Source organism: Convolutriloba macropyga, chromosome 1, assembly GCF_964194025.1.
Source record: "Convolutriloba macropyga chromosome 1, txConMacr16.3, whole genome shotgun sequence".
Classification (NCBI taxonomy): domain Eukaryota; kingdom Metazoa; phylum Xenacoelomorpha; order Acoela; family Convolutidae; genus Convolutriloba; species Convolutriloba macropyga.
The window spans coordinates 53,254,365-53,272,423 of NC_134468.1; the positions used below are offsets into that span (position 1 = coordinate 53,254,365).

General features: G+C 32.8%; 1 protein-coding gene across 3 annotated transcripts in view; it reads right to left on the reverse strand.

The window, feature by feature from the left end:
• Positions 1 to 14,079, reverse strand: part of LOC142340313 (tyrosine-protein kinase Src42A-like) — a 98,716-nt gene extending 84,637 nt beyond the window's left edge. Inside the window, exons 1-3 of one of the 3 annotated variants that reach the window (XR_012759065.1) lie at positions 13,999 to 14,078; positions 5,607 to 6,061; positions 2,799 to 2,951 (exon numbers count right to left, since the gene is read on the reverse strand). Coding sequence is in view for 1 of the 3 variants with exons in the window: in XM_075390894.1 (XP_075247009.1) it covers positions 2,799 to 2,951; positions 5,607 to 6,061; positions 13,999 to 14,003 (613 nt within the window). In the remaining 2 variants the exon portion in view is untranslated. Of the gene's footprint in view, positions 1 to 2,798; positions 2,952 to 5,606; positions 6,062 to 13,998 lie in introns of those variants that run through there. The other 2 variants (XM_075390894.1, XR_012759066.1) reach the window with 2 other exon arrangements.
• Positions 14,080 to 18,059: the final 3,980 nt, after the last annotated feature.

Sequence of the window (18,059 nt, forward strand, 5' to 3'; positions counted from 1 at the left end):
CTTTCTTTGATTGTTGGCTCAATGTTATCAACCGATAAGTTCCAGTGAACAAGCAGTTGCTTAACAATCAAAAGAACTCATTAAAACAATTATGATCAAAGGAATTAAGTCTGAAAAGAGAAAAAATTTAGCTAAAAAATCAAAACTCATCATCAGCGCGTTGGGATTCTCGTGCTATATTTACTTAAAGGTCAAATAATGCAAGCAGAAAATGTTTTGATCTACAAAGAATGTTCATTTCAAAAACACAACCAGGAAAGAAATTATTGATAATCCAATGAGCAATTTAGTTGCCATTGCTACAAAGAACGAATCCAAATTTGGAGCCAAACCATGAGAAAAAGTTCAAGACGCAGACCCTAAAACTGATAGATTGATCAAGAGAAAAAAGGAGTGGCAAAGATGCCATAAGTGATCTAGACGATAGAAAAACAGAATCGTTTGCTATTGACGACAGTGAAAGAGAACCAATGGTGAAAAAAGGGAAGGATTCACTATTTGACTCAATAATGTTAAAACTGAAATTGGCTGAAAACGAAACAAGAAGAGCTGCAATTATACAAAACAAAATTTTCAATTCTTAATAGTTTTTCTATTAGTGAAGAAACTAATCTTCTCCGCATTGACGACGCGCCTCAAGGAGTAGAGGTAACGAGTTTTTTTGTACAATTTAAAAACATAATTGTCTTGCAAAAGTATTACAAGCTTGATATATCAGCGAATCTGGTTATTATAAACCAGATGCGCTGATAAATCAAGTTCACTAAAGATTTTCTTAAACTTTGGCAAAAGTTTCTCCACTATTAGAAAAGCTATTAGAAATGAAAATTTTGTTTTGGATAATTGCAGCTCTTCTTGTTTTGTTTTCAGCCAATTTCAGTTTTAACATTATTGAGTCAAATGCTGATCCTTCCTTTTTTCATTGACTCTATTTCACTGTCGTCAATGACAAAAGATTCGGTTGTTACATCGTCTAGATCACTTTTTGCATATTCGCCACTTTTTTCTCTTCTTGATCAATCTATCAAATTTTTTTCTCATTGTTTTGCTTAAAATTTGGATTAGTTCTTCTTAGCAATGATAACTAAATTGCTTTTTCCTGATGCATTGGATTATCAATAATTTCTTCATTGGTTGGGTTTTTGAAATGAACATTCTTTGTGTATCAAAAAAATTTTCTGCTTGCATTATTTGACCTTTTAATTAACTGCTTGTTCACTGGAACATTTCCGTTGATAGCATTGAGCAAACAGTCACAAAGAAAGTTTATAAGGCCATGAAGATGATTGATTGGTGTAGTACGATTCCATTGTTTTAATAACCAAATTTTTCGAACTGTAACGTCAATATAACTTTAACAGTCCCTGAAAAAGGGACCGGTAAAAAGGGACCAATTGACCTGTTTCGCTACGTATTTCTATAGAAATTGATTGAATGATCATAAATGCGATAAAGCTGCGGAAATTTTAAAACAATACTTCTTTCAATTGTTCAACAACCCAAGCCTAGCATCGATATCTTCGTTATCTTTGAAAGACTTTAAAATTGAATTAAAAAATTTTATCTATACACTGCCTCTGATATTTGATCCTACATGATTAAAACCAGATGGAAATTCAATGTTCTTTTTTCACTATGAATCGTGTCAAATCATCATTTGAATTTGACTTCAAAATTAAAGAAAACAAGTCAACAGATCTTGAAAGACAGTGCCCCAATACAATTCAAATTCTTTGAATTGTAAAAACATAGGCCCGAAATAATAGCCGCCTTAGAAGATGAGGGTGGCTATTAATAAAACATTTTATTAATATCACAGTTTTCAATCGACTTCAAGATAGTATATCACCAGAACGTCACAAACAAAAAATTACCTGTCCATATCAGCATTATTTATCCCAATTCTGAGCACAATTTAACAGAACTTACACGCTATCATTATGTAGAACTCAACTGGAGAACTAACTACTTAGAAAACAGCTTTTTTATACTAGCTAGCACAACCTGGAATTCTTTGATTAACAAAGACAATTGTTTTTTCAAATGCTAAGACATTTTAATCTTTGAAGAAATGTGCAGGAAATCTTCATAAAAATATTTCAAAAAATCGAATAATACGTGAAAGGATCAAGCCTCAATTTTAAACATAACCGACTAAACGTCGGAAGAATTGCTCTTGAACGACTAGTGGGAGCTCTAATCAATTGCAGCCTGCTTCAGTCGGGGGGGGGGGGGGGGTTGTGGGAGCCTAAATGGGACTCAGAAGTTCTATAGTGGGCTTCAAATAACCACATTAGAGGTTAACATATACCACTATTAAGATTTAAAGTAAAAAATGACACCAGTTTTGGCGCACTTTTCATTTGACTTGTAGTATTAAATTGCCGCCAATTGAGTTCAGCTGCTTGAAATTCTGATTGAGAGGGAATTTTAGATCACGCGAAATGCAAAAAGTCAAGGGCGTAAAAGTCACTCGAAAAGTCAAAATTGTCAAGCGAAAATTTTGCCTAAAAAAAGACACACACGTTTACAATAATTGCTATGAACTACGTTCAAGAGCAATTAATAACTAACAATATCGACTGCTAAACAATTGGACTCAAGAGCATCTGTTTTCTTGCTACATCGCCTAATATTAGCATTTAACCGTTATTATATATAATGCAATTCCATTTGCACTGGTACTAACTATCTATTGGAGTGGAACTCAAGTGTTATTTATCTTAATCCTCCTGCATCAGTTGCACTAACACATATATGCTGTATATCTGATGAGAAATAAGTTATGTATAGCTTACTTTTGAAAAACTCAAGGAGATTGCCATGCTTTGCAAGTTCAGTGACGATAAGAAGCGGTTCAATGCATACTCCGTAGAGAGCCACCAGGTTCTTGTGCTGCAATTTCTTCATAATGTTTGATTCCCGCCTGAAATCTTCTTTGTCCATCGTTCCTAACCAAAGGGATTAAGTTAGTCTAACATTGATTGAGGGTAGCGGATGGTGAATAAAGAAGGAGTAATAGGAGTAATCGGGTTGGAGCAGGAGACTGGTAGATCCCAAAACTCTACCACCAAGTTAAAATTGATCTACATTTTGAACATTACTAAAGGGGTGTAACTACTCTACACCAGAAAAAAAACAAGAAATCAAAATGTTAATACTACCCAATGTTCGAGGTCAACGTTCAAGTCTCCAGCATATCACCCAAATTGCCGGAAATACTGCGAAATATACAGATAGAAACATAGCCGGCAGATTGCCGGAATAGCTGCGAAAGAATAGACCTGCGTGCCATATAATAGAAACAGATCAGATCTAAATTGAAAAAAAACCGACGCCGCTCAAAAAACTAGGTAAAAAACATTCAGCGATAAATTAATAAAGCTTGTTAAAAATCATTCCGCAGAAGCCTCTAATTAGGGACCTTTACTGCACATATGAGTTCCTTTGACCTTCATCAAATTCAAATTAAACTTAAGTTTTAAAGTGCAAAAGTCATTTTATTGAGTGAGGTAAGTCACGTATGATCAAAATCTAATCACGCAAATAACCTAAAAACGTAAAGCGAGTGAGAAATGACGTCACGCGCGCAAATGCCGTTAGTGAGAGGAAGAAGTCATTCAGAAAATTTGACCTTTTCAGCTTTGCCGTGTGAACAAATGTAAAACGAAAAAAGTGTCAGGCTTTGAAACAAAAACATAGCCGGTAGAATACCGGAAACGACTTGAATCGTCGTGCATTATAATCTCTAACCTAACCTTACCGAAATCAGAACATCAAAATAGACAAGAGAAAAAAAACAAACCACATTAAAGTGTTTTAAAAATGCCGAAAATTTTTTAGGTGCAGGGGTGAGCTAGGTGGGGTGGGTGGGTAGATAGGTTGGGGAGGTGGGTAGTGCTGGTAGGGGTGGGTGGAGGTAAGTTGGGGCGGGGGGGTAGGTAGGTAGGTGGTGGGAGGGGGTAGGTAGGTGGTCGGAGGGGGGGGGGGGCTAGGTGGGGTGGATGGGTAGATAGGTTGGCGAGGTGGGCAGTGCTGGGGTAGTTGGGGATGGGGTAGGTGGGGTTAGCTAGGTGAAGGGAGGGGGTAGGCGGGGGTAGGGGGGGGGTAGATAGGTGGTGGGGGGGTTTGTGCGGTGTAGTTCAGATAATTAGGGGCGACTTAAATAGGAACAAAAAATCTCAAAATGACCTGTTCACCTTGAACATTATCAGCAGTTCCTAATTACTATACATTACAAACGAAGCTACTCTTAAAGTCCAATGTTCGAAAATAGAAGTCAACATCAAAAACGGAGGTAAATGCTCGAACAGAAAAAAGTCAAAATTCAAGTCATGAACAAACTTGCTTTCTGCTAAAAAAACCTGTAGAATCTCAATACTCCTCTTCGAGTCGTAAAAAACCAAGAGCACCGCAATGTAGCTCCACTCAGCTTACAGCTTCGCAGCTATAAAAAACTATACTTTAAAATTTTAACATAGCCGAAAGATTGCCGGAAAATAGCCACGATAGACGCTTGTGGGCTTCCAGGGAATTGAAACAACTAAAGAAATAAAAGAGACAGATTAACCAACAGTCCTTTAATAGACCACTAGACTTTTTGGGTTAGATTCGGACTGCCATTTTTATGAGACACATACGCCCTATGAGGGAAAAGGCCCAATAGAACTTTTTGAAAATCAATATTCGAAATCAAAAACTCAAGACTCTAATACCCAAGAATTAGAGAATATACGTTTGGCACTACTTAGATGCATACTATTGATTTTTAACCAGTATATGTTCCTAAAAATTAAAGTTCATTAAGTGAGTTCAGTAGTGAATTTTTTGAGTGAGGTAAATCACGCAATTGACCTAAAAGTAGAACAAACGTCACGCACACAAATTTTAACTGCAAAGCAGTAGAAGTCACTGAAATTGAAGTCACTGACAGGTAGATAGATAGATAGGTAGGTATATAAATAGGTAGATAGATATGTAGATAGATAGGTAGGTAGATAGATAGATATAGATAGATATGGATAAATATGGATAGACATAGATAGATAGATAGATAGATAGATAGATAGATAGATAGATAGATAGATAGATAGATAGATAGATAGATAGATAGATAGATATAGATATAGATAGATAGATATAGATATAGATAGATAGATATAGATATATAGATATAGATATAGATATAGATAGATAGATAGATAGATAGATAGATAGATAGATAGATAGATAGATAGATAGATAGATAGATAGATAGATATATAGATAGATAGATAGATAGATAGATAGAGATAGATAGAATAGATTAGATTAGATTAGATAGATAGATAGATAGATATATAGATAGATAGATAGAATAGATTAGATTAGATTAGATTAGACTCGATAGATTAGATTAGATTAGATTAGATTAGATTAGATAGATAGATAGATAGATAGATAGAGAGATAGATAGATAGATATATCGTATATCGATTATCATAACTCGTCTCCGACTTGTACAGATATTGGATTGCGAAAACCTGGAGAAGACTACTAATGCCGCTTCGCGGCTATTAATGATGGCTCCCGCTCAGCTACTACCATACCAGCTATTATTGACTTACCCTGTTTGAGGGTTTTGATTGCGACCTCCTTGTTACCGTTCCAGGAGCCTCTAAAAACCTCTCCAAACTGACCAGAACCTAGCTTGGTTCCAAAATGCAGATCCTTTAGCTGGATCTCCCAATTGACTTCATGGGACTTGGACAAACTCTGCAGAGTCCTGACTGGACCTTCGTTGTGCTCAATAGATGCGACCAATTTGACACAGAGACCATCACAGTGTTGTTTGTAGTGTTCAACTAGCTGAACTAAATTTGGAAAGGTGCTGCGCTTGGCAATGAATAGCATGCCTTCATCGTTCATGCGGATGCGGTAGTGTTTCACTTCTGCGCTGTCCTTTACGGAGAGGGAGAACTCGTTGCTCCTCGACTCCGCTGGTCGGATGAGGAAGGTGCCTTTGCTGCACTCTCGTAGTAGACACTCGGCCGATAAGCGAGTCGCGTCTTCCATAAACCATCTACACAAACAGACACATACCTATTCTACTGCAAAACTGCTAAGATATAGCCTGTGTGAGGGCTTCGAACCCTAGTACTTCAGAGTCCTCGGCAGACTAATTGTCAACACGGCTACCACGCCCTTGTGATTTCTTCTATCTAACAATCGCTTTTATTTTTAAGAAACTTTACTTCAGAGTGAGAGAGCAATTGAGATCAGCCAGATATGAAGACACGTGTGAAAAATTCACTTGAGAAGTCAAAGAATGCTCTAGAACCGAAGCGCAAAAACGGTCAAGCAAAAATATTGATATAAAAAACGACACATACGATTACAATAAAATTATTCAAACTTCGTTTTAAGGCCTTATTCGCCGTATTTTTTTGGAATTTATTTTTCTCTTAAATCGGGCTTAAAACAACTATTCCGAAACATCTTTTCCATTCAATGGCACTTTTTTATCAACTACTCTAAGATAAAATAGTAAAAAAAACAGTAAAAACACAGTTCTAACTATAATTTAACACATTAAACAAACATCATATTTTGTAATATATATACTTTAGTGGAGACCAATTAGTGGAGACTTTAGTATGGTAGACCAATTGATTTTAGTGGAGATGTATTAAGTTTCACTTAATACATCATTAATGCTAAATCCCATCTTTAATGCTAAATTCAATATATTCTATTCTATCTTTTGTAAAATTTTGATAAAAATTATTTGTTGGAATATTTATCATATAACTTGGTCGAATGATAGATCGAATGTATACAATATATCACCATCTTTCCTTAATATCAGATATAATATTACAGTAAATATTAATTGTATTAAAACCGATTAAATCAACAATTTTACTTGCTGTAAATTGCAACAAAAATGATATACTTATATATTAAATCCTAGTAATGATGCTATTGAATTATATAGATCAAAACTGAAAACACATTGTATTACTTGCATTTTACATTTCATTGTATTCTTATCAGCTTCTATTATAACATTACCGTATGTTTCTTCTTTTATTATCTCTGGTATTTCAGATACTTCATAAGAGCCAGGTGTTAAATCACTAATCAATGCTGCCGGACAATTTTTACTTATGCTAATATCGGAGGAGTCGTCAACTTGTGGATTTTCACCCTCAACACCAATAACTGTATATATAAATTGATTTTTATTTTCAGTTATATTAAACAAAAATAAACATAATCTAATTAAACCCAACTTTGTTGTATCAAGTATAGGTTCATTAAAATGAAATCTCTAATTTGGCCTCGTCATTCAAAAGCTAAGTGTATGTTAATCTTTAGCCCTAGTTAAAGCATCATGCATCTTTCGTAGTTGCCATAATATATAGTTATCTATGATTTTTATTATTTGAATAATATTTATTATAATAAGCAATGTATTAACCAAAGTAATAACCAATGTATTAGCCAATCTTATAACTAATGTATTAACCAACGTAACAAGAAATGTATTAACCCATATAATTATTTATTTATTAACTTTTTGTACCATAAAAACGAACTTTTAAATAGAAACAACTTATGATTATAATAATGATATACACAAGAGTAAGATTATAAAATATAAACCTAATAATCTAAGTACTATGAACATAGAAAATGACAAGATACAAAGCATTCTCAATAGAGAAGAGAAATATTTAAATATACATGATTCTTATCTTGAGATTGAGTTTATTGTATTAGATAATATTGTCAGTGTTTTTGGGAATGATGCAAACATCAGATTGGTTAATTATGCTACTGAAAAAGGCTATGGAATATATAAACATTTGCCACTCTGTTCTATTAATGCTTAACTTACTCAGTTCTACTGATGATGAATATGAAAGTGGATTTGATGGATATCAAGCTGATAGAGGAAGCCAACTTAAACGCGATTATGCCGCTGCTGAACGAGGTCATATGTATATGATGATTAAGATGATTGATCTATTTGGGTGTGTAAATGATTTAGATAATATTACATATAGTTCACGACTTAAACTGATATTAAAAGGAAAAAATAAAGATAGAGCATTGTATAGAGTTATTGCCGGTGCTGGTGCAGCAGCTAATGAAAAAGCAGAAAAATAAAGATTTCAGTTAGTATGAAAGAAAGACATTCTACATGCAGGTTCCTAATTCTACTAACTACTTCCTATTTGATCTTGGTATGAAGAGTGGTACGGAAAGACCTCAATATATGATAACAACCTTTCAAAACGATAATAAAAAAAAGGAACACTGTATTTCTCCTAATATCTGTAAATGTTTCAGTCGTAGTAAAATTTACAGAGATAGGCAGTGTAAAATATTGATAATTACAAAAGAGAAACTAATAATTTATAATAACTAAAATATCGATCCAATAGAGAAGTCACTTGTATTGGACGGGAGGGACGACAGTAACATAAATTTAATGTAAAACAGAAAGAAATTTAATTGAATTTAAAATGTTTCCAAGTAATTGATCTGTGTTGGGTTTTATTTGGGTCCTTCCGGTATTCATTAAAAAAAACAGCTTATATTTCTTCTTTGCAAGACTGTATGACATTGACAAATAATTTCTTGGGAAAGAATTGTGCTGTAGAATACCTCTTTTAATAATACTTTTTTCATGCAAATTGCATTTTGAAATTGTCTGGGTAAAATTTTTTGAGTTCGCTCGTGTATATAAAAACTTGCGGTTGGTAATTTCAAAGCTGAGCTTGAGAAGGCAGGCTTCTTTTTATTCATGATACTATGGCAGTAAGTGGCAGCCCTGTAATCAAAAAGCAAAGAAATAGGTAGTATACCAAGGTTCATTTTAAGATCTGAGGATGAGTCAAATTTCTGTCTGTGAAAACAAGCTTTGATGGCCCAATTTAACTGCTTTTCTAATGTCGTTATAAGGTTTTGATTGATGGTTGCAAGTAAAGCAGAAGAATATTGAACATGACTGAGAACAAAAGCATTCAAAATAATTTTTTTGTAACCAGTGGGTATTATGTTCCTGAGGGCATATATGCATTTAATGCCCTGGGCCATTTTGACAAAAGAATTTTTACTTGTTTTTGATATTTGAGGTCTTTGTCAATATTAACACCGAGATATTTGATTTCCGCTTTCGAACTTATTAATTTGTCTCCCACTTTTAATGTCGTTTCGTCATGAAGATTAGAGCTACCAAAAAAAATAAACTCTGTTTTATCCGGATTGATCTTGTGATGTAGTTTAAAAAATTGTATGCATTTTTCTATGGCCTTCTCAAGCTCGTCTTTGCATTTGAGAACTTCATCATGAGAGCTCAATAGTACTGTGTCATCTGCGTATTGTATTGTTTCACATGACAAAAAGTTGCTAAGATCGTTAACATATGGATTGAACAAGAGTGGACCTAAGACAGTTCCCTGCGGAACTCCTTGAGCCACTTCAATCCAACTTGATTTAACATTATTGATTAAGACTCTTTGTGTTCTGTTTGAAAGATAGCTCGTAGTTAGATTTTGAGCTGGTATCGAAAATCCAAGAATGGAAAGCTTTTGAATCATGAGCTTGTGATTAATGGAGTCAAAAGCTTTTGATAGATCTAAAAACGCCGCTGCAGTAATTTTTTTCTCGTTTTTGTTGCATCGTATTTTTTCAGTTAAATAAACGAGAGCATCTGTTGTAGAAAATTTTTTTCTGAAACCAAACTGTTTTAGAAAGCAGGGCATTCTTATGAACATATTCATCGATTTGTTGTTTAATAAGAGATTCAATAACTTTTGCTAATGCTGGTGTTAACGAAATTGGTCGATAGTTTAGAGGATCATCAAGGTCTCCTTTTTTAAAAAGTGGAGTGATGTCGGCTCTTTTGAGTTCAGCAGGGAATGTTTCTGTTTTTATAAATTCATTCAAAAGAAAACAAATAGGCTCAGCTAGTTCACTAGCTGCGTCTCGTAATGCCCATGAGGGAATGGTAGAAGGACCCAATGGTTTGAATTTTCCAAGAGCAAGAAGCGTTTTAAGACATTCAAACTTAGTAACAAATCTAAAAGAAAAGGTGTTTTTTTGCCTAACCATAGGCAGATCTAAAGTATAGTTCCTACTTTCAAAAAATTCACCTAATTTGCTGAATTTTAAATTAAGTAAGCTGGCTATTTTAGCTTTTTTCTGTAATAATTTCATTGAAAGAGTTTTTTAAAGAGTATACCGTAGTTGTCGTTTTCACGGAGTTTCTTACTTCGTTGATCAAATTCCATTTCTTGCGCTCTGAAGTTGAGCTTTCAATTAATTGATTATGAAATTTTTCAAAATCTTTTTCATAGCCAGCGCACACTTCGGCTTTCAATTTGAAAAACTCGTGGAAAGATTCTGAATTGAGGTATTGCTCTCTAAGCAGATTTTTGTTACGTGTTTTTTGAAATGAACCGTTTGGCAAGGGAAAACTGTGATTTGTTGTTTCTTATAAAAATTGTTTTGATTGGCGCATGAAGGAGTATTTGTGTTCAAGATTTTGCTCAAATGTACGTAGCATTTCACTTGGAACTGTAGAGCAGTAAAAATTTTCCCAATTTAATTGCTTGATAGAATGTTTAAAACCTTTTGGGCTGTAATTCGTTTTATCATAAATTTGTTTTTTAATTACTTTGTTCTTGCTAAGTTTTGTGGCAAGAATGATCAATTGAGCAAAATGATCTGTTTGTATTGGTGAGTCAAAAATTTTATTATAAAGAAGGGGTTCGTTTCCATCAATAATAATGTAATCTATAAGTGAGTTCGATTCGTCCTTAATTCTAGTTGCTTGATGCTTATTAGTCACATTTAGATCATACGGTTGAATGATTGTTTCTAAATTCTGCTTTTCTTTGTTTTCCAAATAATTTATATTATAGTCTCCCATCATAATTATTGTTTTGTTCTCAGTAATTGCTCTATCAATTGATCTAGCAGACTGCTCGAGAAATTCTTCGTAAAGAGGTTTTTTTGGGTTATAAGAAATGTTTATTAAGTAAACTTTTTTGATCTTTGGGCAAGTTATTTCAACCCACAGAGTATCAAACAGAGTACTTTTGAAAGCTAGATCAACGCGTAATTTTTGGTTAAGTTTCCTAGGAACAATTAACAATACACCTCCCCCTTTTGAACTCACCCGATCGTTTCGAAAAACCAGACAGTTTTTTTTGTCCGTGTTTACCAAATCAGTGTCAATCTTTGTATCTAGCCATGTTTCAGACAAACCATAGATGCAGTTAGCGCCAACATCATTCATTAGGCTTTTTAACTGAAGTTGTTTTCTTGTTATGCTCCGTACATTTAAATGAAGAAATTTCAAGTTGTCTGAATAAGTTTCGCAATCAAGGAATATGTCTTTTACCGATTTAATTGGCCCAGGGTTGGTTTCAATATCTCCAGACCTCAAAATTAGCAGCCAGATACTATTAATGTAAAGCCAAAAATATAAGTTAATTAAGACAAAAGAAAATTTTAGTGATATTAAAGCTTGCTTCTTGCTCCTGGATTTGGTCTCCGACCAAATTCGAGTAGGAACTGCAATTGAGTTAAGTGACGTGGGAAAAGAGGAAGTCACTTGAGAACTCAACAACATTAATCCTAAGATTATTAAACATATCTTGTTAGAAAACATTAATCTTAACAAACAGTTGAGACCCAATTCATTCAGCACAACAGAAAATTACAATTTATTCGGCATTTTATGAATTTATTATTACTAATATGGTTGATAACGGTAATTATTATTCAAGTTAAAATTAGGGTTTGCACTTGTATTCGGCCAGTACTGCTCTTGAAATTTTTGAAATCTATTATTCATTTTATAGCTCCGGTTGGTGAATTTATCAGTATCACATATGCCAGTAGATGTTTAAAGTAAAAACATTAGAAGATGATTTTTAAGGAAAGGAATGCCATGATTGTAATTCAAATGTACATTGTCATGATACAGGAAATTATAATGGTTGATTTTTGGATTGAAGGAGGGAATTGAGCGTATTAAATAATTCATCTTGAGCAAAACAAAATTTTCACCAAGAGATGCCAATCTTTCTTTAAGTGCCGCATTAACTTCATCAATTAATTTGTTTTTAGATCTATTGTAGTCAGTTTCTTTGAACGGTATTACCTCCATGACTACAAAAACATCAGGCTGGAACTCATTTTTACAGGCTTCAATAAGGCTGAACATGTCATCTAAAATCTCATCGCAGCTTTTATGAAATTTTGAAACAGTATTTGTTCCGTCTTGAAGAATTAGAGTTTTAAGTTTTTTACATTCATATTTTTCCAAAAATTTTATTTTCTCTTTGGTGGTTGACCCACGGTAGGCATGGATTGCTGTATCCAGTGGAATTGTTGCATCACTTTCTAGTTTACCAATGATGCTGCTACCCAGAACCAAATTTGATTGTTCTTGTTTGAGGGGGATTGAATCAAAATCTCTGACCTTCTCTGAAAAAACCTGGTTTTTTCGAGATTTTGATTCAGGGTTGGTTGTGCCCTCCCCTTCAGTAGTTGACTGTTCCAATGATTTGTCCTGCAGTTGTCGCTGATAAGTAACGAGCACATTTTCAATATATTTTTCCTTTTTTTGTAATCTTTGATGTAAGTCAAGATATAATTTGTAGGAAGTTTCCTTTTTTAGTTGAACCCATTCAGTTAGGGATAGTAATGAAGGATCAGTTTGTTCATTTAGATTGAAATGCTCCTGGCTTTCCAGTTGAATGTTATTAGAGTTTGTCATAGACATTGCAATTTCTGTATTTTTGAATGAAAAAGGTCAAGTTTATTTTTGCTGTGTCTGCATAAGTGTAAAATCGATCAATGTTTCAAAAGAAGAAAGGTCAACTGTATTGTTAATGTTATTTAACGTTAATGTGAAAATAATGTTAATGAACAAACTCATGCAATATATTAAATGTAATGGATGTTGCTGAAAGTAATTTTAAGATTGGTAGCGAGTATTATCCTGGGGATAGAATAATATTAATTATTGTACTAAACATTATAATGAGACTTTTTTAAATCATGGTTTAGTAAGAGTAAACTAGTTAGTCAAACAGATACAAACAATATATTAAAAATTATAAAAGCTAATACTCTTACAAAACCATGATTTAATAACTCACTATTAGCTTTTAATAAATTAGTACCATTTTTTAAAAACTAAATATATCAAAACCACTTTTTTAAAAACCTAACACATCAGTACCACTTTTTTAACAAACCTAAGAATAATAAAATCTTTATTAATATAAGAAAAAGTGGTCCTTTATTCGATTCTATTTCACATTGTTTTATTTTTACTTTATCGATCTTATACCCCTTTCAATCTGACTTATACTTTCCTCTGACTCAATTATACCATTTTCTCTTTCTAACCCACCCATTTTATAATGGAAAATATCGATATTAATAACCCAGATAGCCCGTGTCATAGATAAAAATGACTTAGCAATATTTTGATAATAAAATGATTATCCTACTTGCCCCCAGTTTACTGTTCTACGAAGTAATTTGCTGATCTACGTAGTGGCAATTTCATTGATCTACGAAGCAGTTTACTGAGCCACGTAGTGTCACTTTCATTGATCTATGAAGCAGTTTACTGATCTGCGAAGCAGCTTACTGATACTCACTCAAATCAATCTTAATATTCCAATTAACCCTGAAATTGCCATTAATATTTTTTGTCTTTAGACATATCTATAACAATATAATTAAACTAAACGGTTCTTTCCAAACCTGATTTGACTAGTGAAACCATCATATGTGATCTCACCACTATTAAAGAAATCGTTATATTTTGTATAAATAATCTTACCTCTTTGTTCAAACAATAATAAACAGATTACAATTTCCCTATCCCTATTTAATGAAAATAGATTTTGATTAGGATATTTCATATTACATTTACTATGTCTACCACTACAGAAAAATTCATTAATAGCTGGCTCTTACATCATCAGAAATCATTAGTTTCTTTTTATCTTTAGGTAATTTATCTGGTGACGATAATTTCTTTATATCTTCGATGAATAGATCTAGCAATTATGAATAGATCTACAATTTATCAATTCTGTCGCCACTTCGTGCAATATCGTTGAATTGATCAGCAATAGGCCCAATTATTTATAATAAATTGTAGTCCATTCTATTTGAATAAATTCTTTAATAGATATGTTAAGCCACATTCAACAGGTCATGATATTAGACATCTAAAGTTTTCTGATAATGGAATATCAGTGAAACTATTTTGCAGACCTTCAATAACTTCATTATCAAGAACATCACCAATATCTACAATAGCAAAAATAATATTACTATTGTAATTACTATTACTATCGGCAAAGCTGCTGGGTTTACCATGGACAAAGCCCTTTTGCAGATTATTATTGCAATACAAACAATCTCATTGTCTAAATAACCCAACATTATTTCTTTGAATAAACAAACTATTTAATGCATATCTCTTATCTTAAAGCCTTTATCAACAAGATAGATCACATAAACAATGAGAACCACAACATCATTCATCATATAATTGTATGTTTTCATCAGAACAGACTAAAATATTTACTAAGAAACTTTGGAAGGGTTTCCACACCAAAACGCAAAATAAAAAACCCCACCAGCTGAATTCAACGAGTACCGTCAGTTGAATGTATATTTACAACAATATTACAATCATCTTCATTTATACTTTCTGGTATCTCATACTTCATTACTATTTCAAATGCAATTATTTATATCACTATATGTTCTTTCTCAAAACAATAAACCCCACCAGCTTTTCTTATCCAACGAGTACCATCAGTTGAATGTATATTAACAATAATATTACAATCATCTTCATTTATACTTTCTGGTATCTCATCCCTCATTTCTACTTCAAATGGTATTATACTTATATCACTATCTATTCTTTCTATATCAAAATTACTAATAGCTTCATTCTTAATACCAAAAGCACTTAATAACTCTTCAAATGTTGATAAACGCATTTTTTAACCCTCTACAAATGAGTTGGTTTTTCTTAGCATTTATTATAATAGTTGCTGCCATTATCTTATATGAGTGCCAGATGAATTCGCTAAATTAGATGAAAGAAACATTTCAAGGATATAAGGAAAAGACCTCTGAACCAAAACTCGAAAAAGCACCAACACAATTATTTATAAATCATATTTTGTTAGACAGGATCTAGAATTATTCAACACGTACACTGATATTAACACTAACGATGATGTTAATACTAGCGATGATATTAACACCAACGATGATATTAACACTAACGATGTTATTAACACTAATAATGATATCAGCGAAGCTGCTTCCAGATTAATACCACATTGATACTAAAACCGATATTAACACAAACACTGATATCAACAAACACCGATACTAGCACTGATATTAACAATAATATCAGCGAAGTTGCTCGCGGAACCACGACCGAAAGACCGTCGCAGATTAACAATGATATTAACACCAACATTGATACCAATATTGACAAATACTATCAGTGACAAAAAGGTTAACAACAATATGTAAAGATCCAAAAGATTGAATAGGCTATACAATATGTAGTCTCGATATATTCATTAAAGAAAATATAGAACACTTTAGAGATTGTCTAATAGTACTTGATGATATGGCCGAAAAATTAAAAAAAAAGACAGGACTATATTAAACAGCTGATAAACATTATGGTATACAAATTATAATGTGTCAAAGCATGTCATGTAGACAATCTATGTAGAGATAATACCCACACATTTATAACAACAAATAAGAGCCCATCCTTCTTTAAAGATAGATGCTTATGGGTTTAAACTCAACCTCCACGCTATTGCCGCTAGATACGAATATGGCATTATTCTTAATACACTGAGCTCATACTTCATTTACCTTCACAAAAAAGAAATATTGTATATGATTCAGCCGTAGGCGAACTATATATAACGGCTTATAGTTTAAAAGCTACTCTATCAAGTCATGAAATGGATCAACTAATAAAATATCAAAAACTGAGAATGATATCTGAAACTGATAAAAAAGGTCATCGATAAAAATAACTATTTCCTATTTTTTTTTAAAAAATTAACATTTAAAGGTGCTACAATACCAAATGATGTCCTAACTAAAGAGAAGATAAGTAGGTAGTTCCATTCTTTTATGTCACACACTCACTCTTATTGGCGCTTTAATATTCATCTATAATCTCTCATCACCAAATCCAGATCCGAAAATAAAAGCCGTTGTCAATGTAGCCGACGCAGGGGCCACGGTGTTTCATTAAGTTGATATGATTGCAAATAAACTAACTGGCCTCGCCAACAAAACACGCAGAGGGCGTGCCACAGGTGACAATCAGCAAATTTGCAAAACAACCTCGTTGAGCAACCCAGCTGGTACTAATCGTAATATTGATACTAATACACAAATCGGCGAATCTGTCAATGAAAATGATACTGATAAAAATAACTATCGGGGCTTTTAAGTTATTTATATTTATAATTATCTTATATTAAACGAAAAACGTCTTGATAATTATGATGAGCAAAGAGATTTACGCATAAAAATTTATAATGAAGTTAACAACGCTATATTCAAAAGGATATATTAAAAAACTGACGGGTCGTCTCAATGCCGATGGCAAGAGAAAACTAGATGAATTACTGCATAATTAAAAATTTTCTAAAAATATTGTGAAGTATGTGAAAAAGCAACGTCCTCAGTTCTTAGACAAAAGATATTAGGTATAACAGAAAAAGTATTAAATCATCCAACTCTCAATCGTACTGGCCAGCTTATACTCAATGAATCACTTGAATTAAAACAATGTTGATGTAATTAATTTTTTCCCCATAAAAGAAAGTCTTCTAGTTATTATCAAATAAGTCATTTTAATGCGAAACAAAGATTAATAATCTGTTTGCACTATTTGTGGTATGCATTTATTCGATGGTGTACGTAGTAAAAACAATTGTAAACAACCACAACAACAGCAAGCACAGCAACAACCACATCAAAAACAATCGGGACAACATTACGCTCCTTTTGAAGTGATAATTAGGAATGAGGAAAAACAACAATATCTTATTAAAAATCTTAATACAAATGTTAACCCAAATGTTAATCCAAATGTTAGCCCAAACGTTGACCCAAATGCTAATCCAAATGTTAACACAAAACTTAATCCAAATGTTAACCCAGAATTTAATCCAAATGTTAAACCAAATGTTAACCCAAATCCGCGTAGCTGCAACATCGTTGATGAGCCAAACTCCTTCGGAGAACAGCGAAGCTGTTTCACAGATTTTAATACAAATGTCAACCAAAATATTCATCCAAATGTTGATCTTAGTTTTAGTATAAATCCTAGGAAAAAGGGCTGTAATAAATGTCATAGTATTAAAGATGTATCTATGTTTGATGTCTGCAAACATGCATGTAAAGTCAGTCAATCACAAGATGCTAAATGCACTCACTGTATTAGATGTATTTCTGCAAGTGTTTTAAGATCTCATCAAAAATTCCATCCCAAAAAACCATATGATGTATTCACTCACTGTAAACCTAGTAGTGAGTGTTGTTTTTGTTGCAATCTTTTTATATCAAATTAATTTAAAATTTGATGAAATCAATGAGTTTCATGATCATTTCAATCAATGTTTATATTTGCAAAACAACTTCGTTGATCAGGGAAGTTGCTTCACAGATTAGCAAAACAACCTCGCAGCCGGTGCTGATTATTATAGATGTCGACAAGAACGTGTAATTTCTGCAATATATCCTTTAACTCAAGAAGAGACCTAGCAAGACGAAGAGCAACCAGAGCAAGAAGATACTAATAATGATACTAATCAACGAACCGACTCTGTCCGTGGTGAAACCAGTGGCAACTTTGTCGATGATGATAATAATAATAATAATAATAAAATAATAATAATAATAATAATAATAATAATAATAATAATAATAATAATAATAATAATAACAATAAAAATAATAATAAT